The sequence below is a fragment of the Oncorhynchus kisutch genome, linkage group LG2 (genome assembly GCF_002021735.2).
Source record: "Oncorhynchus kisutch isolate 150728-3 linkage group LG2, Okis_V2, whole genome shotgun sequence".
In the NCBI taxonomy this organism is placed as follows: Eukaryota; Metazoa; Chordata; class Actinopteri; order Salmoniformes; family Salmonidae; genus Oncorhynchus; species Oncorhynchus kisutch.
In genome coordinates, this window is record NC_034175.2 from 21,433,387 (window position 1) to 21,461,057 (window position 27,671).

The 27,671-nt window shown below is 39.6% G+C and overlaps 2 protein-coding genes across 3 annotated transcripts; one reads left to right on the top strand and one right to left on the bottom strand.

Moving 5' to 3' along the window:
• Positions 1-3,026: 3,026 nt before the first annotated feature.
• Positions 3,027-15,768, bottom strand: LOC109888196 (uncharacterized). 2 transcript variants are annotated; one of them, XR_004203156.1, is made up of 5 exons: positions 15,647-15,768; positions 14,320-15,479; positions 13,930-14,217; positions 12,161-12,272; positions 3,027-8,615 (listed from the first exon to the last, which is right to left on the bottom strand). XR_004203156.1 is itself a non-coding variant. In XM_031790777.1 (4 exons), exons 1-4 carry the CDS (start codon positions 14,483-14,485, stop codon positions 8,507-8,509), a joined length of 675 nt encoding a protein of 224 aa, XP_031646637.1. In that variant the 5' UTR covers positions 14,486-14,674; the 3' UTR covers positions 3,027-8,506. The 2 variants fall into 2 exon arrangements, 1 of the variants encoding a protein (XP_031646637.1); XM_031790777.1 differs by lacking the exon at positions 15,647-15,768 and having other exon boundaries at positions 14,320-14,674.
• Positions 15,769-18,737: 2,969 nt separating this feature from the next.
• Positions 18,738-24,807, top strand: LOC109909540 (sialic acid-binding Ig-like lectin 5). The gene is made up of 9 exons (XM_031790748.1): positions 18,738-18,935; positions 21,056-21,207; positions 21,387-21,761; positions 22,000-22,320; positions 22,568-22,825; positions 22,918-23,211; positions 23,387-23,513; positions 23,736-23,817; positions 23,971-24,807. The coding sequence occupies exons 2-9, from the start codon at positions 21,147-21,149 to the stop codon at positions 24,361-24,363; spliced, it is 1,911 nt and encodes a 636-aa protein (XP_031646608.1). The 5' UTR covers positions 18,738-18,935; positions 21,056-21,146; the 3' UTR covers positions 24,364-24,807.
• Positions 24,808-27,671: the final 2,864 nt, after the last annotated feature.

Sequence of the window (27,671 nt, forward strand, 5' to 3'; positions counted from 1 at the left end):
AAGCTGCTATGGAACATAGCACAAATGGAACACTAGTCACTTTAATAATGCCACTTTAATAATGTTTACATATCTTGCACTACCCATCTCATGTGTATTGTAACGACCCTGGGTTTATAAGCCGGATATCGACTCTGCCACTCGAGCATGCTTTTGGGGCACAGTCAATAGCGTGCTGAACTTCGGGCTAGAAGGTCAAGGGTTGAAGACCTGCTCCCTGCCTGTTTCATTACAGTATATACTGTATTCTATACTATCTGTTGCATCTTAGCCTATGCCGCTCTCTTATTGCTCATCCATATATGTATATGTATATATTCTTATTCCATTCCTTTACTTAGATTTTTGTGTATCTGTTGTGGAATTGTTAGATATTACTTGTTAGATACTGCTGCACTGTTGGAACTAGAAGCACAAGCATTTCACTACACTCACAATGACATCTGCTAACCATGTGTATGTGACCAATAAAATGTGATTTGATTTGACACAGAACATAAAACCCAAGTGTGTGGTGTGGGTTACAGGAGCAGGAAACGAACACTGTTCAAGTCCCTTTCACACTGAAAGTCTGGTTGTGTTCTTGTGGGGGTTGTTTCTTTTGAAGTTGTTGTGTTTTAGAGCAGGGATTCTCAACTGGGGGTCGCCGGGGCAGGATTTTAGGGGTCGTGGGACTTGTGCACGAATATACAAACTTAAATAAAAAAATATTTTGAAAGGTAACCTCCACCCCAAAACGTTTATTTTGAAAGGATACGGCCTCACCGCTTATTGTTGCTGACTTGGAGCGCGTCCCAGAAGTGAAAGCGCATCACAGTGGTGAAATGACAAGCTGCGTTCGGCCTTGGTGGGTTTTCGCGCTGCACACACTCACTGACCAATACAATAACGTTCTTGAGATGTCAATATCTAGAGGCCTCACAAGATTAATTGAAGATCGTATGCACTTCGCGCATCATACCTTGTGGCCCACCGCATTTCTAAATGCAAAAAAGCCCACGCCAGCGCAGAGGATCTTATACTCCCTGCTGCGATTGATATGTGCACTGAAATCTTGGGAGAGTCAGCCGCCAACAAACTTAAAACTATACCCCTATCCAATGACACCATGAGCAGAATCCAGGACATGTCTTTCGGAAAAGAAGTCACCTCTGGCCGAACATTTCGATTGTGACGAATGGCTCGCACAGGTTGCCTACCCGGTGGATATTTTTGATAATCTGAATTCTCTCAATGTGTCAATGCAATGGAGGGGGCACAATCGATTTGTACAGAGGGATGTAATTATTGCCTTCAAGATGAAGCTTACCGTTTGGGCAAATCATGTTTCGAACGGGAGTATTGACATGTTTCCTAATGCTGATTTAGGGATTCATAATCTGATCAACAAAGCGCACGGTGACACACTGAAAAAACGTTAAACAGCATCTTGTCATGCTGCAGGGACATTTTTGCGACTACTTCCCGGAGGAGAACAGGAGACAAGACAACAGGATACGGGACGGGACCCCTTTCGAGTGGAGATGGGAGGCGTCACGTTGCCAAGCAACGAAGAGGATCAGCTGGTGGAACTGTCATTTGATCACGGACTGAGCATGCGCTTCCCGGAAATGACACTGACACAGTTCTGGTGCAGCGTAGTGGGAGAATATCCTGCTCTCGCCTGTCATGCAATCAGAATCATGCTGCCGTTCAGCACTACCTATCTGTGTGAAAGTGGCTTCTCTGCTATGGCCGTGCTGAAAACTAAAAGCAGAAACAAACTGGACAGCCAGCATGACCTCCGAGTTGCCCTGTCAACCAGCACCCCAGACTTCAATAAACTTACCAAACTATTTGCGCGTGCAAAGACACACACAATAAATAAACAGAATCAGGAGTTATTGTTCACTGTGTTAATTGTTATTGTTAATTAATACTGACATTCACATAACGTTTGAAACAACAGCAATCATTAGGAATTCTTAATCACCAATTACAATGTGAATAGTTTCACAACTTTAAAGTTTTTTTTAAAGGTGTAAGTTTTTAACCAGTTCAATACATTTTAAAAGATGGTATGTGTTACTGTTCATTAACATTATTGGACTGGTTATGATGTCATGTTCTGAGTGGTAATTTATTACACCCCACTCCTGAACTGGTCGCCTAATTGAAATGGCTTATTGTCTTGAATTTATAATAAATGTTTTCTCAGTTAATATGGAGGTGTAATGACTTTATTTGATGCCATAAGAGTAGACCGTGAGATAGAGTCTATTTTGCAAGTGAAGCCTGCCCAAGAAGGCAGCTGCAATACAACATTACAAAATGGAGTCATCAACAGTATATAATGTTGGGTCGTGACTCCATTTGCGTAACAGGCAAAACCAGTTGAGAACCCCTGTTTTAGAGAAGTGATACTTTTGCAGATATCGGGCATGAGGCCCTGTTTGAAAACTCACCTCAGACTAAGTATCAATAGAGTAAATGGAAGCATTATCAAGGAAGTCAAACAGAAATTTGAATGCATAAATACACCTTACTGGGAAAGGAATTACAACTTTTGCTGATTGTTTTAGAGGCAATAACGTTGCCTACTCGTTTACATCCTCCATCCCTGTTCCCCTGGTGGCCTGCATGGTGGAGGCCATCATGGGTTTGAGGATCCTCACCAAGGCCAGGGCCTCACTGGCAGCTTCCTTAAATAGTACCGGCAAAAAACCAGTCTCAACATCAACAGTGAAGAGGCGACTCTGGGATGCTGGCCTTTTAGGCAGAGTTGCAAAGAAAAAGCCATATCTCAGACTTGCCAATAAAAAGAAAAGATTAAGATGGGCAAAATAACACAGACACTGGACAGAGGAACTCTGCCTAGAAGGCCATCATCTCGGAGTCGCCTCTTCACTGTTGATGTTGAGACTGGAGTTTTGCCGGTACTATTTAATGAAGCTGCCAGTCAGCATCCTGCAATCTTTCTTCAATCTTTCTTCAATCTTTCTGCAACGTACCAATGTTATTACTTAATGACAATATGAGCTCTATGATGATGTTTGATCACTCTCTTTATTTTACAAGTCTGTCCCGCCTCAAGCAAAGCCATCTTTCTTTGGGTCCAAACAACAGATAAATAAAGTAAACAACAGAGAATGTGACCTGCTCAGTTTATCTATATAGTGTGTTATCTGTTCTCTCATACTCAAAACAGTAAGGAAAATACACCCCAAATATTCTATATCTCCATGTATTAGTATGACTTTATTAATACATTATGTAACAGTTATTCCTCCCACACCACCCCTCATTGTTTGCAGAAGCGACATCACACAAAGCATTTTTAAAACCATTTCACTTGATAATATTTGCAACTGTGGTATGGAACACCGTTTGGGTCTTGGCGTGTCAAAAAAGATACACGTCAAATAACAAATAACACTAAATAAGCTTGTTGACCAACTTACACCGAGAGGAAGGTTTTTCTGGAACATGCTAATTCCTGACATTGTTTGGAAAAATGCATGGTTAAGGCCTTATAAATACTGTATACCAAACAAAGTTAAGGAAGTGCACTTCAAAATTGTACATAAGATATATCCATGAATATGATGCACGTCACACAATAATTGAACGCATTAAATCATTTTTTATGTATTTATTACACATTGATTACACATTGATTACACTATCACTTGTATTTCATATGCTATGATACTGGTAAAGTTCCCAAGTACTTCCATGACCCAAGTCTTTTCTTGCAAAAATATATCTTTAGCTAATGATTTTATGTTTTCAATGAGAGTAGTATCTTGAAGAAGTGTGTTGTTTAATTTCCAATATCCTCGAGTACCTTTTGATTTTTTTGTATCTTGTAAATTCAGGTAAATCAAGTGATGATCAGAAATGGGAGCCAACTGATGATCTACATCTATAACAAATTGTAACAAAAAAGGGGAAATTAGGAATAAATCTATTCTAGATTTACGTGACAAATATAAAGTCAGAGTGGTAGCCATTAAACGCTCCAAAGAGCTGATGCAATTAAAGAACCTTAGAGAAAAGGAGATGAGCAAGCTTGACAGATTTCTAAAGAAAGATCATCTATCTGAAGAAGAGGAGTCTATGTTCAATTCTTTACACCTAGAATTAGAACAGCTTTACATGGATCTGGTCAAGAGCCAAATGGATTGAAGAGGGGGAAAAAAACACTAGTTACTTTTTTGCACTTGAAAAGAGAAACTACAATAGAAAATGTATAACTGCACTCAAAACGAATGATGTTTTATGCAAAGATCCCAGTACAATATCATAATTTGTCAATTCCTTTTATGAAAACCTTAACAGCTCTCAATTTCAGGAAGATGGTTGTGAAAGCTACATTTGCCACATTCATAATTATGTCCCTGTAATTGAGGATGAGTTCCACTCAGTTTGCAATTCACCTGTGTCAATTGAAGAAATTAGAGAGGCACTGAATTCAATGAAAAAAGGGAAATCACCTGGCCCTGATGGCCTGTCAGTTGAATTCTATGGACAGTATTGGAAGTTACTAGAAGACCCGATTTTCAATATGTTTCAAGATTGCATTAAAAATGGGGAAATGGTCTCCACTATTTTTATTATTTCATTGATTCCCGATAAAGACCCTTCTCTCATTGACAATTGGAGACCAATTACTTTATTAAATGTTGATTACAAATGGATTGCTCTGGTTTATGCCAAAATATTAAAGAAAGGAATAGATACCATTATAAATTAGACTCAAACAGGATTTATGAAGGGGTGTCACAAAAGCTCTAACATTCGTTTAGTCTTGGACCTTATAGATTATTCAGATGCAATTGAATCAGATGCGGTTGTCCTATTTCTGGACTTCTGTAAAGCCTTTGACACAATTTAACATGAATTTCTCTTTAGGTCTCTTAAACTTTTTAGATTTGGTGAAAATTGTATGAAAGTAATTTGCATGTTTTACAAAGATATAAATAGTTATGTGCTACTAAACCTTAATACTTCCAAAAGATTCAGTATCAACAGAAGTGCACGACAGGGATGCCCAATTTTGCCATTTTTATTCATTTTGGTTGTGGAACTTCTATCTCTAGATATTCTGAACAATGCAAATTTGTATGGCTTAACCATTTTTAACAAAGAAATCAAAATCTCCCAACTGGCTGATGATACTACTATTTTCTTAAGAGACAAAGACCAGGTCGCCCATGCCCGTAATACTATAACTGCATTTTCTATTGCATCAGGATTAATGCTGAATGTTTCTAAATGTGAAATCTTATGTTTATTTGACTCGGGTGATAAAGAAATAGAAAATATTCCTGTAAATGATATATTCCTGTTAAATATTTAGGAATTCATCTGTCAAAAAACCACTTAGTCAGACAACATTTGAATTTGAGCTAAAAATATATTTAATTATTGGCTACAAAGAGATCTTTCTATACTTGGGAGAGTACTTCTGTCCAAGGCAGAGGAACTGTCTCGTTTTGTGTACCCCTCATTATTGTTATGTGTAAATCCAGCTACTTATAAAGAGATTAATAAGACCTTTCTTGACTTCATCTGGAAAAATAAGTCTCACGAACTAAAATAAATCTGTCCTTTCTAACAAAAGAGCTGAAGGCGGTCTAGAAGTGTTGGATTTTGTTGACATAAATAACACTTTCAAGATAAACTGGTTGGAAAGATGTTTGATCAATACTGATTCAATATGGTATTTCATTCCAAATAATGTGTATAATAAATTGGAGGTCTTCAATTTTTACTGAAATGTAATTATATTCCTGAAAGATTACCTGCTAAATTGGCTAGGTTTCACCAACAAGCTTTAATGGCCTGGAAAATATGTTTCCTGCACAATTTTTCCCCACATAAAGCTCTTTTGTGGAATAATTCAGACATAACTGTAAGGAATAAGTCATTGTTCTACCCCAGCTGGCATAAGAGGAATATTGACTTTGTTCTTGATATTTTCGACAACAAGGGTAATATTCTCACATATGAACAATTTATAACATTGAAAGAGTTTCCAATACCTTTCAGAGAGTTTATTTCTGTGATCAAAGCTGTTCCCAGTGGTCTAACTACACTTCTGAAAACTCATCTTAATTTTGGGAATGATCACAAAGTTTATCCAGAACTCAGATTGGAAGGCGTGGGCTTTCTTGAGAGATCATGTTGTAATAAATATATAAGACAAATTCTTCATTCACAAAACCAACTTACACCGAGAGGAAGGTTTTTCTGGAACATGCTAATTCCTGACATTGTTTGGAAAAATGCATGGTTAAGGCCTTATAAATACTGTATACCAAACAAAGTTAAGGAAGTGCACTTCAAAATTGTACATAAGATATATCCATGTAATTATATGATGTCCAAATTTGATGATATTGATGATATCTGCATTCTCTGTGAAAAAAACGGTGTTTTGTTTTGTTAGACATGTTTGATGTAGCAAAGTAAGTTGATTTTTGTATTATGAATTTTAAAAAACATTTTAAAAAATAATATAAAAGATGCTGGTAAAGTTGTCTCGCGCACCTGCAGTGCTGGTCATAAAAAAAGCTAGCTAGCTCATGGATGCAAACAATGTTCTTCCCCAAAAACATAGAAAAACGACATAATCTGTTTTTAGTAGCTATAGTAGCTAGCTAACTATATAGCTAGGCGTCATCATCTAAAATAACCCTCATTTATAAGACAGTTCTTATTTGATTAATGGTGGTCGGGCCCATCTATGTGAAGCTAGCCACAATAAGGATTAGCCACAATAGTGGACTTTGCGGTTAGCCTTCAGAATAAAAGTATGTCGTTGACAGTGATGCAAATGAATACAAATAGTACAATTATGCCATAATTGAATAGATGATGCCAAACGGGGTTGGAATGTTGTTATATAAAATCAACAAAAGACAATAATTTGTTAGTTTGACAAAAATCTGTTGAAATCACACTGGATGGATTATACTTTAGAATTGCATTGGGGGCATACTAAACCAAGGTGGCGTAGCAGTGGGGGTGTCTGTTTTGATTGTCTTGTCCCGTCCCTTGTATATATATCCGTTTTTTTCATATATATTTTGTATATATTTGTATAATTCTTTTTACATTTGCACACACTGTACATAACTTTTTCTATTTTTCTTTATTTTGTGTTATTGACTGTGCGTTTGTTTATGTGTTGTTGTTTTTGTCACACTGCTTTGCTTTATCTTGGCCAGGTCGCAGTTGTAAATGAGAACTTGTTCTCAACTGGCCTACCTGGTTAAATAAAGGTGAATTAAAACTTTTTAAAAATAGTTATTTCACAGTACAGCTTTACCTATATATTGTGGATCAATTACATGGGGTCTCAGTCTACTCAGGACACCCAGAGAACATTATCGTCATACTGTAGCTCTTATTGCTGGACTCTGAAACAACTGAACTGAGACACATTTATTGTCAAGCTATGTGTATTGAACACTATTCCAGAGGAAAAACAATACCGCGTGGATGTTTTGGAGTCTGATAAGGAGGACTCTGAGGAGGACATTGGGAAAAAATATATTGGGTATTGAGTAGACTGATACCCTATTTCATTAATCCCCAATCCCTAGGTAAAGCTGTACAGTACAATATGAATGTCAATACACACAATAGGCTGACTGGGGAGGCGATTTCACACAGTCACAGTCCCGCAATAAGAGCTACAACGCTAATATTTGCGTAAACTCTTCACAGTTGTGTTCTGTGGGTGTCACCGAGTAGACTGATACCCCATTTCATTGCTTCACATTCCAACCTTGTTTAACATCATCTAATCTAAATATGGCATGATTCCACCAATTTTTACCTTCTGCATCACTTTCAAAGAGGAACTTTTATTTTGAAGTCAAATGGCAAATTCCACTATTGTGCCTAATCCTTATTGTGGCTAGCTTCACAACACATAACCCATTAACTTTGGGCAACAGGGTTTAGGAGCTGGCTAGCTATTTCTTGTCATGAACTGAAGTTCAATGTCAACAGGCGAACAACAAGTGGCTACCTCTAGCTAGGGACCAAGCTAAAGCTAGCTGCTAGCCCAGAAGTTGCGGTCCAACACAACATTCTACAATTAAACTGTGTTATTTGTCAAATTAAAAGCTTATTCAATGTGTCAAATAGTGTTATTTGATGTGTATCTTTTTTGACACGGAAAGACCCAAACGGCGTTCCATACTGTGGTACCTTGATTATCTGCATACCATTTTGATTAACATAGTTGAACATGAGAAAGATATCACGAACTTGTAGCTTCCGTATGTGCTTTTACAGAAAAACTTACAATTTAGTTATTTTTTTGTGCATAAATCCTGAGACATTATTCAGAAAATAGGTTGAATTCATTCACATCAAAATGTTTTCAGGGCTCAAGCAACAACAACAGAAAGTATAGCCATAGAAAATAATTGAAATTGAAATAAAAGAGCAAAATCAAGCCTCAGAACCAAACGCTAAAATAATGTAGAAGTTTATCACAAGCAGAGGATCAATGTGGATTCGGGGAGATGATGTCATATTCAGGAGACACGTCTGCCTTGTCCAATGAGATGTAGGTACTATCTTCTTCTTTAGCTCTCTTCTGTCCACCCTTTTTGCTATTTAAGTCACAAAAACATTGTTCTCTGAGATGATTTTAGGGTCAATTTGTGCAGAACTGAAAATAATAACATAAAGGAAACATCTACTGTACAATATGTTGCAACATGTTATTTAAGATTAAGATCACTTTAATGGTCAGTTGCACACAAGGTCCAACTGAAATTTGACTTCCTCTTTTAACCCAACCCCTCCGAAAGACACACATACATAAACATGTTGGAGAGGTGGGTTGCGTTTCAAACTCAAGGGAGATAGATAGCCCTCGGCCCCTAAACCCTCAGCCCCTGCGGCCATATTTGTCATCGGTCCAAATGATTAGCCAAGGGAAGTTTGCAACGTAAGCCCCTCAGCCCTCGTTTTTAATGGAGTTTGCGAGTGTACAATTATGTTGACTTCGGAGCCTGAAACGCCCCATAACTCAATTCGCAATGATTGTACATCCGATAAGAAAAGTCAGCCAAAACTTAGAACCTCAACATCAATATGGAGTCAACATACAAGTGTAAGTAAAAAGTCATGTAAATAAGTTAGAAATTGTGCTACTAATGAACAAACACGTCTCATAAAAGTAATCATGTTTTTGTTTGGTTAGCTTTTGGAAATTGCAGAAAGAAAAATGTTTCCTTCTTCAGAAGTAACTACGCAGGCTAATGTAAGGTAGCTAATTAATTTGCTAGCTTAGTACAGTAGGTGTATATTAATGATTATATAGTTAATGTAAGTACATGTGCAATCATAATTGACAGTTGTGTATATAAAGCACCCACAAGCTACCGGTGGCAGTGATCTTGGAATGAACGAGTGACGAATTTACGGGCTAGGGCGGTCCATTTAAACCTCTTGAGTGTAGGGGGCAGTATTTTGATGTTTGGATGAAAAACATACCCAAATGAAACTGCCTATTTCTCAGGCCAAGAATCTAGAATGTGCATATAATTGTCAGATTAGGATAGAAAACAGGGATATCAACCAGATTCCTTTCCCTATGGCTTCCCCATGGTGTGAACAGTGTTTAGACATAGTTTCAGGCTTTTATTTTGGAAAATGAGCTAGAAAGATCACATCGCGTAAGGGGATGGCTGGGTGCCAGCAGCGTTTTGCATGCGCAACAGCTTGGAGCAGCCATTTTCTCTCTCTCTCCTATTGAAGAAGCTACAGTCCCGGTTGATATATGATCGATTATATATTGTAAAAACAACCTGAGGATTGATTATAAAAAACTTTGACATGTTTCTACGAACATTACAGATACTATTTGGAATTTTCATCTGCGATGTTGTGACTGCTCGAGCCTGTGGATTTCTGAACATAACGCGCCAACCAAATGGAGGTATTTTGGATATAAAGATAATCTTTATGGAACAAAAGGAACATTTATTGTGTAACTGGGAGTCTCGTGAGTGCAAACATCCGAAGATCATCAAAGGTAAGCGATTTCATTTATTGCTTTTCTGACTTTTGTGACCTTGGCTGCTAGCTGTTTGTAATATTTTGTCTACTGAGAGAGATGTCCTTACATAAACGCTTGGTATGCTTTCGCCAAAAAGCTTTATTGAAAACTGACACGCCAGGTGGATTAACACCAAGCTACGCTGTGTTTTGCTATATTGCACTTGTCATTTCATGAACATTTAATATTTTTAGTAATTTAATTTGAATTTGGAGCTCTGAAATTCAGCAGATGCTGACGAAAATGATTCCGCGAACGGGATGGGTGCATCAAGAAGTTTTTAAGAATAATTCCTTCCTTCCTCGCCCCTTGCCCTGTAAGTGTAATTGGAGGGCTGAGGGGATATGGCCTGTAGTCCGAACACTTAAAAGACAAATCCTATCCTCTCAGCCTTCAAATTAAGTGGACACTTCTAATGACGTATTATGACGTCTGACGAGTATACACTTGCAGGGAAAGGGGCGAGGGATGAAGGGAGGATTTTTAAATGGACCACCCTTGGCCGGAAATTTGTCACTCGTTCGTCCCGCGATGATTGTGTTTTCAGCCATCGGTAGCTTGTGGGTGCTTTACTGTATATGCACTACAGTCAATTACGAGTGCATGTGTACTTATATTAAATATATCATTATTAATATACGCCTACTGTATGATAGCTAGCAAATTAATTAGCTATATAACGTTAGTCTGCTTAGCTGGAACTGTACGGGGGCTGTTGTTTGGGGAGCTGTTGTTTTGTGGCGATTTTCAAGGACACAACCGCAGGCAATGGCATCAAGGATTTGATACCAGCAACCCTCCGGTTGCTAGTTGACTTTCCACCAGACTTTTCCCATCGGACCAGGCATTAGAACTGTCAACTCTCCGCTAGTCGGTTAGAGAGGTTAGGCATTCTCTAGTTGCAACTTTCAGTTAGCCAAACAGAGCTAAAAAGCTTTCCTGGATTATAATTTACCCAGTGGTCTAGAGCACTGAAGTAAAAAATACTTTAAAGTACTACTTAAGTACTTTTTGGGGGTATCTGGACTTTACTTTAGTGTTCATATTTTTGACGACTTTTACTTTTACTTCACTACATTCCTAAAGGAAATTATGTACTTTTACTCCATACATTTTCCCTGACCCCCAAAAGGACTAGTTACATTTTGAATGCTTAGCAGGACAGAAAATTGTCAAATTCGCACACTTATCAAGAGAACATCTCTGGTCATCCCTACTGCCACTGATCTGGCGGACTCACTAAAACACAAATGCTTTGTTTGTAAATTATGTCTGAGTGTTGGAGTGTGACCCTGGCTATCCATAAATAAAGAAAACAAGACAATTGTGCGGCCTGGTTTGCTTAATATAATGAATTTTAGATGTGTTTGTACTTTAAATATATATTTTTGAACCCTTTTTTGTGCTATCCAATTGTGCTATCCAAAAGTACAGACTCAGGTGAAGGTCAAGAACCGTGCATCCTCCAAAACATAACCCAAACAAGCTGCACTGCTTCTTGACAGAATGCCAACTTAACCCGGAAGCCAGCCGTACCAATGTGTCAGAGGAAACACCGTACACCTGGCTACTGTGTCAGCGTGCACTGCACCTGGTCCACCAAAGGAATCACTAGTGCGTGTTGGGACAAGGACATCCCAGCCGGCCAAAGCCCTAACCCAGGCGACGCTGGCCCAGTTGTGCGCCGCCCCATGGGTCTCCCGGTCACAGCCAGCTGTGCCAGAGCCTGCTCTTGAACGCAGAATCTCTAGTGGCACAACTAATACTGCGATGCAGTGCCTTAGACCACTGCGCCACTCGAGAGGGCTTTTACTTTTGACACTTAAGTATATTTAAAACCAAATACTTTTAGACTTTTACTCAAGTAGTACTTTACTTGAGTCATTTTCTATGAAGGTATCTTTACTTTTACTCAAGTATGAGATTTGGGTACATTTTCCAACGCTGAATTTATCTTGCTCAGACAGTCGTACCTTGCTTAACTTTTTGATTAAAAAAAGCTCAGTATAACAATGATAAGCATTTTATGCCACCTGAATTTATGTCGTATGTCCTCATGTATGAAACTGTGGGATTGTAATGTTTTCTTACCATTTACAAGCGCTGGTCAGATAGACAAGGAGGGCCACATTAAGGCTGAGGGACAAGCCAACGATTATCCAGGGAAAGACTGCAACATCCCTCTTCTCTGACCCAGGGATATCTATGGGAAGTGATACAAATTCATTGGTACAAAAACACTTTGTTTAATTGATCCAACACTATTCTACTTTTTACTCTTTACCCCACTAGTTAGGTTTCCATCCAATTGGCGACAGATTTTCATGCAGAATCAAATGTGCAAACGAACTTGTTTCAGATATAATCAGTGTGTGATGACGCAGTCCACACAAAATGTTGTTTTTCACTTAAGTTGTCATTTACCTAATAACTTTAGCGATAGTTTTATAAAAAAAAACAGTTGCGGTAAATAGCAAATGTGCCTAATCTGATTTTGGCACATGCATAAACACTAACAGCTCACATAAACAGTGCGGGAAGGCTGTGCTGGTTGGCTAGTCTACATGATGAAATTATCATGGATAGGAGCGAGAATATTGCTCTTCGTCAAAAGGCAGTCAAGCAACGATCATGTCATTAGAAAAAGACCCTCGATATTTATTTCAAAGTAGCATCAGGATAACCATGCACCACCCTGTGAAGTTCATCATTGATTTCATTTGTAGCCTAATAAACTGCATGGTTTCCTGAATCGTAGTGGAGGACCACACACCATATCATTGCTTGAGTCCAACTTTATACTTCGATATTATGGTGGTTATTTCAATATTTGCGCATAAAGGCGTTTCCACTGCCATTTCTCGCATAGATATCCCACCATGTCGAACGAACAAATGATCTGTCTGCATTTATAAAATTGTATCGAAACTTCCTGTTTCCATCACAGATGTCATACTTTTTAAAAATCCGGTATGACTTTACTATCATAAAAATTGTGGATGGAAATGTGGTATCTGACATACACTACATTACCAGAAGTAAGTGGACACCTGCTCGTCAAACATCTCATTCCAAAATCATGGGCTTTAATATGGAGTTGGTCCCCCATTTGCTGCTATGATAGCCTCCACAACAGCCTCCATTTCTGGGAAGGCTTTTCACTACATGTTGGAACATTGCTGCGGGGACATACTTCCATTCAGCCACAAGACCATTAGTGAGGTCGAGCACTGATGTTGGGTGATTAGGCTTGGTTCGCAATCGGTGTTCCAATTCATCCCAAAGATGTTCGATGGGGTTGAGGTCAGGGCTCAGTGCAGGCCAGTCAAGTTCTTCCATACCGATCTCAACAAATCATTTCTGTTTGGACTTCGCTTTGTGCACTGGGGCATTGTCATGCTGAAACAGGAAAGGGCCTTCCCCAAACTTGCAACAAATTTGGAAGCACAGAATCGTCTAGAATGTCATTGTATGCTGTAGGGTTAAGATTTCCCTTCACTGGAACAAAAGGGCTAGCCCGAACCATTAAACAATGTGCTTTATAAAGAGGTGATCATGAAACTATAGTTTTTTCAACTCTGCATAAACTGAGTATAAACAGCATATAATGAGTAGTCGCCTATTTATTACAAACATTGTTGAAGAAAAGTTCAAAATTAAATCACACTGCCACATTATAATGAGATGAATGGTGAATTTTGCACTTGACACAACTTTTGCATGATGAAAATGTCATCGTCTTTGTCAGTGTGATTTGAGCTGAATTTGAACAGAAATGAATTGGTGGTTCATCTTCACTCAAATTGTAAAATGTAACACTAGTCCTATACATACATAGAATGTTCAACTGAAGAACTTACGTGTCAGGCTCCCTTCAGCTTGGTGTAGTATGGGGAATTCCATCTCGATCTGGCCAATTACATTTCTGCTGACACACTCCACGCTGCTGTTCTTGTATTCTGAGGCAGACATGGTGATGGTGCTGTTCACGGTTTGGGCACTCCTGGAGACGATGACACTGTAACTAATATAGACCCCTAACATTGGCCAAGCAATCACTGGTAAGGGAACCCCCTGACTGACACACACACAGGTCAGGACCTCTGCCTGGACCACACACACCGAGCCATTCAGGAACTTGGGACGGTCTAGGGAAGACAAATAAATACTTGTTTACCTAACAGAGACTTGAAGAGTAAGTACTGTAATGTATTTTGATAATGAGGGAATGCTCTGAAAGGTGAATGTACATTTTACTGTTAAAGTCACCGTTTTCTCCACAGTAATGTTGGCCTTCTTGTAGATGCCCACACATGTGAGGTTGATGTTGTGATGTTCGGATTTAGGAGTGAAAGACAACATATTCACACTGAATGTATTTTCTGCTGTTGATGGCTCCATTATCCCAAAATACATGCCTAAGTTCTCTGTCCCTCTCCAGACTATTCCAACAAAATCTTCTTCTAGTCTTTGCGGGCAGAGGTCATTTAGTTTGAGTGAATATACTTTGCAGGTCAGTGTGGCCTTCTCTCCCTCTGTGAGAGGGGGTGTCTCCACAGTGGGCTTCTTCTGGGTTAGAGCTAAACAGAATTTGGCAAAGTTTGATCACTTTGACCATTCATTTTTCAAGCATTTTAATTCAGATTATGCTGTGATGTGAAGAACACGATTATTATCATTTGGAGGTTCTGAATCAGTGACAAAATATGCTGCAATTTAACATTATTAGAATTCAGAGTGTGTAGGCTACATTTATTCTCACTTGGACACATAAGGTGATATTTTCATCAGGCAAAGACCAATACAGTAATACTCATTATAATCTGTAGTGTGATTTAAGAGAATGAAAGTAGTATATTGTTGACATAGTTTCTTATGTACCAGACACTGAGACTCGTACCCTCTCAGGAAAAACATACATTTGATCATCTCCCCATGTTAACTTGAATCTATACTCGTTTTCTCCTTCTTGTTGGTCTTCGAGGAAAAAGCTGCAAGACCTTTCAGGACCTCTCAGGAACTGCCAAACACTGCACACCTCTGCATCTTTTTCAAATACAGGTGTAAGTGCATCTCCTTTGAACCAGACTCTTCGTACGTATTCAGTAATATTGCCTGGGTATGTGAATTTACATGATATAGGAATGCACCGTCCAGCCTCTACTGTAACGTCTTGGGTCACTGTGATGGAGAAGTTTGTACCTGTCTCACGAGGCTCTAAAAATGTCCAGTATAGTAATACATTTAACAATTGACTCGCCAAAGCTTACAAAGAGAGTAATCTTATTCCAAAACATGTTACTAAACTCTTTTGTCAAGTCATAGAGCATTATACTGTACCTATGCACTGACTACAGCTTGCTGTTATGACCCAGCAGATAGCCACGGTGCAGATCTCAACCAGCATCTTCTTTTATCACAAGACATAAGAAATCAGGATTTATGAGATACAAATCTATGCTGTAATAGAGAGTATACAATTTATTTCCCTAAACAACTAACCAAATGCACAAATGATTCATCACTTCATAATATGCTGACTTAATGACTTGTTTATATTGTTATAAATCAACTTACCACTCCCTACTGTGTACCAGCCCTCTGTCTGTCTCACTTAGCTCTCTCTGTTTCGGTGGAGATATCTAAATATTTTCTGTCATTTCTGGCTGCGGGAAATGTAAAAATATCTGTAGAGGCCAGAGTCGAGTCAGTATTTATCTTTAGTTCCCCCTATTCACAACCTCATTTTGTGTTGAAACAATATAAACTGTTGCACAGTACAACACTGTGTTAATGTCAGTACAATTAGGAACAGTTGTAGAATATACTAAAGTCAGCATAGTAACCTAAAATACTGCATTAACATTCAGGCCCTTGGTATACTTGTTTGTTTAGTCTTTGAACTAATGCATGAGGGCAGTTCATATTTCAGATTAAAATAACTGTGCATATGGTTCACATTGATCAGTTGTTTTATCCTGGGAATGCATTTTTAGTGCATCTCACTGTATTACAAAAACAACCAAATTCAAACCAAAAGTCATTGGTAGAGCATATACAACTTCAATATTTTATGCTGCTGGTTGATCTTTACTAATAGTTCACTAATATCTGACTCAACAGATATCTTTGGCCCCCATACACACTTAGGTTGTACAACTGATGTACGACGCATTTGACACCATGGTTGTGATAGCTGATATTTTTGTGATACAATAATGAGTTCAAACAACCACTGCAGGCTTCCAACGCTTATGTAATTATATTTGTGCAGAAAACCCCCGTTTTATCACAACGATTGTACCAAATGCATCAGTTGAGTATGTTTTACTTAGTTGTTAACCCACTTTAGGTTTACCCTAAATTCCCTTTCAATTCCATTCAGTTTGACTATGACTTACAATGGCTAGAACAACTCTACAAGGCTTTTAGTTTAGGTACCAACTGTGTGAGTATCTGTAGTTTGGTGCATACTGATGAGAGACTTTGGAAGGCATTTGCAGGAGTAGCCAACAGGTTGAGGCTCATGCCACCAGAATTCAGCCCAAATGAAGCCATATCTAGAATCCCTTATAAAAGTCACGATAGCAGGTATTGTAAAGACAGTTTGCTATACTGTCCCTGCTGCAGCATGAGTTCTGCTCAGGAGACCTGTACTTTATGCCCTTTTTCAACAGCAGAAACACATATATTTCAGGGAACATGGTGTAGAGTTTAAACGGAAGTATTTAGGAGAAGTTAAACCCCACCTAACAAATATAGCAAAACTTTAGCACTTTAACTCAGTCTCAAAGTGTGAAGAGGAACTAAACTAGGGCCCACAGAGTGTTGTAAGGGTTGGTCAAACTCTGTGAAGATGCACTAACATGTCTGGTTAAAATACAATAAAAATGTAATGGGAAACTGAGTTGAAGACCAAGAAGGCATAATGGCTTTTACGGTAATATTGTTTTTAGAGGAATTGCAGTAATGGTCAAATATTGTTTTAACGTTTAAAAAATGATGCAACTGTGAAAGAGGAATCATAACTCTTCAAATGTGGTTCTGATATAAATGTATAAGTGAATGATTGTGGAAGAAAAACAATCTAATTTGCTGCTGATTTTGAATAAGCTATAAAATCATCACAAAATACACTATTTTTTCAAAAGTATGTTGAAACTTCTTCAAATTAGTGGATTCAGCTATTTCAGCCACACCTGTTTCTGACAAATGGAAAAATCGAACACACAGTCATGTTTGTCTATGTTTGTCTCCATAGACAAACATTGGCAGCAGAATGGCATTACTGAAGAGCTGAGTGACTTTCAACGTGACACCATCATAGGGTGTCATATTTCCAACAAGTCAGTTCGTCAAATTTATGCCCTGCTAGAGCTGCCCTGTCAACTATACGTGCTGTTATTGTGAAGCGGAAATGTCTAGGAGCAACAATGGCTCAGCCGCAAATTGGTAGGCGTGTAGCGCTTAAAAATGGTCTGTCCTCAGATGCAACACTCACTACCGAGTTCCAAACTCCCTCTGGAAGCAGCGTCAGCACAAGAACTGTTCATCGGGAGCTTCATGAAATGGGTTTCCATGGCCAAGCAGCCGCACACAAGCCTAAAATCCCCATGCGCAATGCCAAGAGTCAGCTGGAGTGGCGTAAAGCTCGCCACCATTGGACTCTGAAGCAGAGGAAACGCTTTATTTGGAGTGATGAATCATGCTTCACCATCTGGTAGTCCGACGGACATATCTGGGTTTGGCAGATGCCAGTAGAATGCTACCTGCCCCAATGCATTGTGCCAACTGTAAAGTTTGGTGGAGGACAAATAATGGCCTCGGGCTGTTTTCATGGTGCGGTCCATGCCCCTTAGCTCCAGTGAAGTGAAAGCTTAACGCTACAGCATACAATGACATTCTAGATGATTCTGTGCATCCAACTTTGTGGAAACAGTTTGGGGACGGCCCAAAACCGGTCATGCAGTGTATATTGAGTACAAACCAGTAGCCTCTAATGTTAATGAACGGAATACATAGTCAGTGGTGGAACTGAATGCATTCAACCAAAATCTGTCTTCTACATTAAACCCTATTTCACAGATTTTTCCACTTTGGCTGTTTGGTTAATCAAACCAGCAACTTTTCAGTTACTGTCTCAACGGTTTTACACTCTAGGCTACCTGTCGCTCATAATAAATGCATTCAGCATGCTTGTGAGTTAATGAAGAATATGTCAGCGAATGTGTTTTTAACTCATATAAAGGTAAGTACCCTTTTCTCAGCAGATGTTGCGTATTGGGGAAATGACTTCATCTATCAGACCACAGAGGGGTTTAAAAAAAGATAGAGGATATTGCAAGTGTATCTCTATCCAATGCAAGGCATTTGAAATATTATTCACATGTACTTGTTACAAACAGCCAACCTTGAAATATGTACACATTTTCTTGTATAAATCTTTCTTACGGTAAAATAAAACTGCATGTAAATACAAAAGGCATGGGTATTGCAGTGTGTGTTGGGATTGCAGTCTGTGGCTCAGTTGTTTGAGTATGGTGCTTGCAAAGCCTGGGTTGTGGGTTTGATTCCCACGGGGGACCAATACAGGAAAAAGTTGTAAAAAATGCATTGACTCACTACTGTAAGTTTCTCTGAATAAGAATATCTGCTTAATGACTTAAATGTCAACCAAGTTGGTTTGATGGGTTGGTTGATTATGGTCTATATACAGTATGGCTGGGCGGTATACAGTACAAAGGGACTTCCTGGATTGCAGCACCAAGTTAGAGAGAGTAACAGAATGGGGACATGAAGTGACAGTTCCCACCCATCAGAGAGACACAGGGCTCCTGATCAACAGGAGGAGAGAGCACACAGAGAGGTAATGTGCTGATTCAGTCTAACTTTCTGCATGGATCGAAAGACAAGCTATTCAACCATTATATATTTTTGTTTTGTTGCATTGAATGACTGTTAAAACTTGATGATGACTACTTAATGTAATGGTAATTTTCTATTAATCATTTAGGGCATTACATCACATTGCTTCATAAGGCTTTATATAGAGTTGAAGTCGGAAGTTTACATTCATCTTAGCCAAATACATTTAAACTCAGTTTTTCACAATTCCTGACATTTAATCATAGTAAATATTCCCTGTCTTAAGTCAGTTAGGATCACCACTTTATTTTAAGAATGTGAAATGTCACAATAATAGCAGAGAGAATTATTTATTTGGGCTTTTCTTTCTTTCATCACATTCCCAGTGGGTCAGAAGTTTACATACACTGAATTAGTATTTGGTAGCATGGCCTTTAAATGGTTTAACTTGGGTCAAACATTTTGGGTAGCCTTCCACAAGCTTCCCACAATAAGTTGGGTGAATTTTGGCCCATTTCTCCTGACTGAGCTAATGTAACTGAGTCAGGTTTGAAGGCCTCCATGCTCGCACATGCTTTTTCAGTTCTGCCCACAAATGTTCAATAGGATTGAGGTCAGGGCTTTGTGATGGCCACTCCAATACATTGACTTTGTTGTCCTTAAGCCATTTTGCCACAATGTTGGAAGTATGCTTGGGGTCATTGTCCGTTTAGAAGCCCTGTTTGCAACCAAGCTTTTAACTTCCTGACTGATGTCTTGAGATGTTGCTTCAATTTAACCACATAATTTTCCTACCTCATGATGCCATCTATTTTGTGAAGTGCACCAGTCCCTCCTGCAGCAAAGCACCCCCACAACATGATGCTGCCACCCCCGTGCTTCACGCTTGGGATGATGTTCTTCAGCTTGCAAGCCTCCCCCTTTCCCTCCAAACATAACGATGGTCATTATGGCCAAACAGTTCTATTTTTGTTTCATCAGACTAGAAAACATTTATCCAAAAGTACAATCTTTGTCCCCATGTGCAGTTGCAAACTGCAAACTTTTATGGCAGTTTTGGAGGAGTGGCTTCTTCCTTGGAGCAGCGGCAGCCTTTCAGGTTGTGTCGATATAGGACTCGTTTTACTGTGGATATAGATACTTTTGTACCTGTTTCCTCCAGCATCTTCACAAGCTCATTTGCTGTGGTTCTGGGATTGATTTGCACTTTTTGCATCAAAGTACATTCATCTCTTGGAGACAAAACGTATATCCTTCCTGAGCGGTATGACGGCTGCGTGGTGCCATGGTGTTTATACTTGCGTACTATTGTTTGTACAGATGAAGGTGGTATCTTCAGGCGTTTGGAGGTCTTGGCTGATTTCTTTTGATTTTCCCATGATGTCAAGCAAAGAGGCACTGAGTTTGAAGGTAGCCCTGAAAATACATCCACAGGTACACCTCCAATTGACTCAAATGATATCAATCAGCCTATCAGAAGCTTCTAAAGTCATGACATCATTTTCTGGAATTTTCCAAGCTGTTTAAAGGCCCAGTCAACTTAGTGTTTGTAAACGCTGCCCTGGTGGAATTGTGATACGGTGAAGTAAGTGAAATAATCTGTCTGTAAACAGTTGTTGGAAAGACTACTTGTGTCATGCACAAAGTAGATGTCCTAACCGACTTGCCAAATCTATAGTTTGTTAACAATACATTTGTGGAGTGGTTGAAAAACGAGTTTTAATGACTCCAACCTAAGTGTGTGTAAACTTCCGACTTCAACTGTAGCTTATTCAAAAAGATTTATAAATGCAGTTAAATATATCTTGGAGCAGTCATATAAGCTTATGTTGGGCATTTTAATGTTTTATAGGGAGTCACTCATAAGGAGTTATAAAGGTGCTTGGAATGCATTATGAAGAAGGCGCTCATAGGAACTGTGACCATACATTTTTCTTTGACATACTCTCTAGGCATTACAGCAAAATACGTCTCAGTTGAATAAACATGCTAAGACGGTTGTTATGAATGACACTTTAGCACTCATAAAGATGTAATGAAACGTTAATATCGGATGTGTATTGCTATATGTTGTTATTATCACAACAACATTTCATATTCTATTTCACACTTGTGCTCCAGACCAGAAGACACAGACAGAGACAGTGACAAGAAGAGAAAGAGGAAAGAGACCCCGGTACTGTGATTGATTCATCAAGGCAGTGGAAACAGGATGTGGGTCCTCATCTCGGCAGCTCTACTTCTCTCTCTGACAGAGAGAGCCACATGCGATAGTAAGGTCCTTTTTATCACAACTAATGTTAATGTGATAGTCATTAGTAGATGTGGTAGTAGTGGTGGTATGGCAAATATCTCAGTAGACACTATCTCATAAAACATGTTTACGAACAAGTGAAGTAGTATCCAAGTGCTTTCTGTATTACTCATGACTGTATTCATTTCCCTCCATCAGAACTGGCAGCACCACCAACAGCATCATCCTGGACCATCACCTTCAGTCCAGCAGAAATAACAGCAGAGAAGGGACTATGTGCTGTTATTTCATGTACTTTCACTCACCCTGATAACATCAAGCCTACCGCTGCAATATGGTTCAAGTGCCCAAAGGGCAAATGTGATGAGGATAAAATCATAATTTTCCACTCCAATAAACCCTCTAAAGCTCAGGAGGGTTATAAACAGAGAGTGTCTCTACTGGAGACTGATCTGACAAAGAATAACTGTAGTGTGATCATCAACGACATCAGCGAGAATGATGCTGGAGAGTATCAATTCAGACTTCCAGGTTCAAATACATCCCAGAAGAAAGTGAAAATCACAGTGAGCGGTACTATGACTATTATTACCAGTTACAGTGACAACCTATTATTGTAGTTAATTGTATACAGTACACACTTGCCAAGTTCCCCCTCAGGTCTCCCTTATCATAAAGTCCTATCATAAGAAGACATTACTGGGGAAACTCCCATTCAGAGTCATCACATGCATGCTGCTCTCCTACGGCTGATTATGTGTCACTGCTGTTTTGTAAAATTCACTTCTGTGTTTGTATTTCCTGCCTCCAGCTCTGACCCAGAAGCCCTCAGTGTTGACTCCTCCTCTGACAGAGGGAAAACCAGCTACTCTGACCTGCACCGCCCCGGGGATGTGCTCTGGAACTCCTCCTAACATCACATGGACATGGAGAGGAACAGGAGACAACATCACTGAGCTCAGAGACAACATCACCATACAGGAGAGAGAGGACCTGACCACTATGACAACAACCCACTTCTCAACGTTGACCTTTACCCCCTCAGCTGAACACCACAACATGATGGTTACGTGTCAAGTAACCTTCCAGAAAAAAATTCAAATTGAAGAGACAGTAACTTTGAATGTGGCATGTGAGTAGCTTATCCTACATTTGACATTAATAAACACCTTATTCCAGAGAATCTTTGAAACCTAAGAATAACATTGATAATAAGCAAATTATACAATATGAAGACTCCACCTGCAGTTATGTCATGGCTTTGACTTTTCCCCTTTTTAATCATGATCCATTGTTATTAGTCCCTCAACCAACATAGTCTGAATTTAGTGTATGTTTAAAAATACATCTGTACAATTAGAAACTCTTTGCACTTAAAGATGTGAAAGACCCCCAAATAACTGGAAATGAAATGGTGAAGGAGGATGGTACCCTGGATCTGACCTGCAGTGTTGACAGTTACCCTCCATCTGACATCACTTGGAGTAAGAACGGGACAAGTGCCCCACTTCAGAATTACACTGAAAATGCCACTCTCACCATCTCCAATGTGACAAGACAACATGCTGGGGAGTATGTGTGTACAGTTCAACACCTCAACAGGACTATGACAGCTTCCACTGTTGTCACTGTGATGTGTAAGTACTAACTTGACTGTAATATACAAACTCTGGCATGTTTTTAGCATCAATCTATCACTGATATCTCTCTCTTCACTGTCTTTTTCCAGACCTTCCTGTGATTCTTCCTGGCTCTGGGTGTGTGGACCAGGCAGAGGTCATGACCTGTGTGTGTGTCAGTCAGGGGTTTCCCTCACCCCACATAGTGTGGCCACTGCTGGAGCTCAACACAGAGAGGTGCAGCCTCACTACGTCAGTGTTGTGTTCCTCAGTGAACAGCACCATCAGTCTGCCTGTTGGACACCACAACAACACCACTGTGGAGTGTGTCAGCAGCAATGTGGTGGGTGTAGTGAGAGAGAAGCTGCAGGTCACACAAAATAAGAGCCAAGAAAAGCAAAGAGGTAAATATGTATGTCAAGTTACTTGGTTAGAGAGTCACAGCTTCCCATTCCCACCCACTGTTTGCAATATTGAGGATGTTCTGTACATTTAGGCTTAGGGAAATTCATATTTTCTTCCAGAGGATATGAAGGAATGTGAGCCCCTTCTCATTCAGAGTTGTTGTTCTCTTTTTAGAGAAGGAATTGGAAGGCATTATAGCTTTGCTGTCGGACCTAAAACTGATTACTGCATTTGTGGTTGGTGCAGCCCTCTCAGCCACCATCTGTTCTATCTTCCTCTGTTTGAAAGGGAAATGTAAAAGGTAAATGCATTCTATTACTGATGTACAGTGTTAACTGTAGTGTTAACTAAGTGTTGTTTTTAAAAATACATTTCAGATTGTCTTTAGAAATTCATATTTACTATCAAGAGAATCAGATACGTTGTCAAATGCACCAACCCCTTGCACCATAATGTAATGGGCGTGCTTGCTAACCCCTCCAAGATACAGTTAGAGAAATGTCATTTGCAATATTTTCCTTAGACAAAAAGAGAGGATCCCAATGTACTCAGACTGCAAAAGCCCTTTCATGAACCTGGAGATGGTGACATGTGAAGACCAACAGGTGCAGTACCAGTTCCTTTCTTTATTCAGCTCTGCAAACATTCAGTTATCAACTCATATTGGCATGTGAATGCTAAGACAGCATAAACAGATCTGGGATCACCAAGCTAACAAAAGACTCCTAACACAGTACTTTCTGTCTTCTACTCCATAGACGGATGCAGGACAGGCTGTGGGGGGCGAACAGACCCCTCTGCAGTTGGAGCTGAGCGAGGGAGCTGAAAATGGAGGGCCCCATACCAGTGGAGCCGCGGGAAAATTTGCCACAGGGGAAGAACTAAATGAAGTGGACTACGCCAGAATCAACTACTCCTTGCTGAAGAAGAAGACTCCTGAGGAGGCAGAGAAGAAGACCACTACCACAGAGTCAGACTACGCCAAAATCAAAAGAGAGAAGAAGAAAGAAGGGGATGAAGATGGAGGAGAGGGGAGTGGTGTGAATATGGGGAAGGATGAGGAGAAAGAGAACAGTAAGCCAGCAGCAGAGTCAGATGAGGATACAGCGCTTTACTCCAACGTCAAGGCTATTATGGGTGGTGGTGAGTGACAAAGCTATTTTCGCTAGAAACATGGGGGAAAGCATACAGTATTAGCCATGTGTTCTTATATCATTTTCTGAATCCGGATTGAGTTTTATGATGATACTGAGACTTTTGTTTAACTGAAGCTAGTGTAGTTAGTAGTTTTGAAAAATGCTTTGTTTTACAGCGCTGTGTCAGCTGGTACTGTATGTTCCTGGTGGTTGTACAATTTCAATAAGAATATTTTCTAGTTGTACATAGAAGCAAGTTTTGGTAATGTTTTTCAAGGAAGTGTCATTTGACATCTGTAATAATTCTGTTTTGTCACCATGAGGAAGGACTGACAAAGATGTGGTTGGGAAAAGGTAAAGACAAGTTGACTTGATTGTTGACTGATTGTTGACAACATGTAAAGTATATTTCTTCTCCAATGTTTATTGAAAATAAACATATTACATATTACATATTAACATGGACGTGACATCAGTCAAAATAAGACATGCTACCAAGAACAAGTTAAAACTAGCTGAAACGAGCCACCTACGATTCCCTAGATGGCATCTTTGTGTCATTGTTGCTACTGTAGCTGTCTGGCCATTCATGGTCTTCAGCCCCATTGAAGCGTGTGTATCGTTTGTGACATTGTCAGCTCACCACTATCTGAGAATATTTTTCTATTATAGGTGTTCATTATTTCAACATGATTTTATATTGAGGCACAACCTCACTTTTTTCATTTGTTTGTTCTCTGAAATCTGTTCAAAGCATGTATGAATGGTGAATTTCTTTTTTTGCTATTTCCAACCTACCATCTCCACAAATTTCATTCAACAATAATTACAGGCTACCAATGGTATAAATCAGGAATGGCCAACTTTGATGGGGGTGGGGGCACAAAAAAATCTGAACTCGTCAGGGGGGCAGCAGTGGCTCACGGGTCTGCTTAACAACATCCATACCCACACATGTAGTCAGAGCTGGCGGTAACCTTTTGGGGGCCCTAAGAAAAATACCTTGTGAGCACAACATTTTAGGTCCCCACTCTTGACCTCAAAAATATTATTATTCTACACATTTTGCCATGGGACTTAGAGAAATGATGCAATACATACACATTCTGTCAAGGGGTTCAGAGAAGATTTTGCAATTTTATTACTCATGTCATGCTATTTTACTTATTTTACCATGATTCATACATAAATAGCAAAACATTCGGATAGTATACAACTTAAAAGCATAATGTACTGTTTTTTCTGGCTAGTCCAAATTAGATCTATTTCTTGTATATTGCAGCATTATGCTGCGCTATGAGTATTCTATGTTCCGAAATATATAATCCAACCGCAAGGCGCTACAGAGGGAAATAGTACAAGTACATCACTTGGTCCAAGCTTCCTGCCATCCAGGACCTCTATATTAGGCATGTCATATTAGGCGTTCTCTCTGCTATCACATGGTAAGCGGTACCGTAGTGCCAAGTCTAGGTCCAAACGGCTCTTTAACAGCTTCTACCCCCAAGCCATAACACTGCTGAACAATTAATCAAATGGCCACCCAGACTATTTTCCTAGCCACCACGCGTCTACATCTGCATTGCTTGCGGTTTGGGGTTTTAGGCTGGGTTTCTGTATAGCACCTTGTGAAATCGGCTGATGTAAAAAGGGCTTCATAAATACATTTGATTGATTGATTGATTGATTTGCATTGACACCATTTATGAACAGAGCAGAACAATATCTCCTAGGTTCTTCCACAATAAATTATATTGAACTAGAGTACATTAATGAGTATTTTAAAAAAAAATTATGTAACACAAGGGCATAAAAAAGTGTGCATTTATCTATATGCCCACATTGAGAAACAATGCCTAATTTATCATAACCCTTACAGATAGATCCTAACTGCTAAATTGCTACATATACACTGAGTGCACAAAACATTAAGAACATCTACTCTTTCCATGACATACTGACCAGATTAAAGCTATGATCCCTTATTGATGTCACTTGTTATTAAATCCACTTCAATCAGTGTAGATGAAGAGGAGGAGACTGGTTAAAGAATGATTTTTAAGCCATGAGAGAACTGAGACATGGAGACCTACAGCAACCGGTGTCACAGGAAGGCCAAAAAGATCAATCAAGGACAACAACCACCCGAGCCATGGCCTGTTCCCTTGCTATCATCCAGAAGGTGAGGTCAGTACAGGTGCATCAAAGCTGGGACCGAGAGTCTGAAAAACAGCTTCTATCTCAAGGACACCAGTCTGTTAAATAGCCATCACAAGCCGAGTAATAACCGGCTACTCAACCCTGCACCTCAACCCTGCACACAGACATGAAATCTCTGGCCACTTTAAATAATGGAACACTAGTCACTTTAATAAATGTTTACATACTACTTTACTCATCTCATATGTATATAATGTATTCTATTCTACTGTATTTAGTCAATGCCACTCCGACATTGTTAGTCCTAGTATTTATATATTTCTTTATTCCCTTCTTTTACTTCTAGATGTGTGTATTCTTGTGAGTTGCTATATACTATTGAACTGATGTAGCTAGGAACACAAGCATTTCGCTACACCCGCAGTAACGTCTGCTTGGTATGTCTCTGTGACCAATAACATTGTATTTGGTGGTTGAAGATATCCCTCTAGTGGTGTGGGGGCTGTGCTTTGGCAAAGTGGGTGGGGTTATATCCTTCCTGTTTGGCCCTGTCCGGGGGTGTCCTCGGATGGGTCCACAGTGTCTCCTGACCCCTCCTGTCTCAGCCTCCAGTATTTATGCTGCAGTAGTTTATGTGTCGGGGGGCTAGGGTCAGTTTGTTATATCTGGAGTACTTCTCCTGTCCTATTCGGTGTCCTGTGTGAATCTAAGTGTGCGTTCTCTAATTCTCTCCTTCTCTCTTTCTTTCTCTCTCTCGGAGGACCTGAGCCCTAGGACCATGCCCCAGGATTACCTGACATGATGACTCCTTGCTGTCCCCAGTCCACCTGGCCGTGCTGCTGCTCCAGTTTCAACTGTTCTGCCTTCTTATTATTCGAACATGCTGGTCATTTATGAACATTTGAACATCTTGGCCATGTTCTCTTATAATCTCCACCCGGCACAGCCAGAAGAGGACTGGCCACCCCACATATGCTCTCTCTAATTCTCTCTTTTTTTCTCTCTCTCGGAGGACCTGAGCCCTAGGACCATGCCCCCGGAATACCTGACATGATGACTCCTTGCTGTCCCCAGTCCATCTGACTGTGCTGCTGCTCCAGTTTCAACTGTTCTGCCTTATTATTATACGACCATGCTGGTCATTTATGAACATTTGAACATCT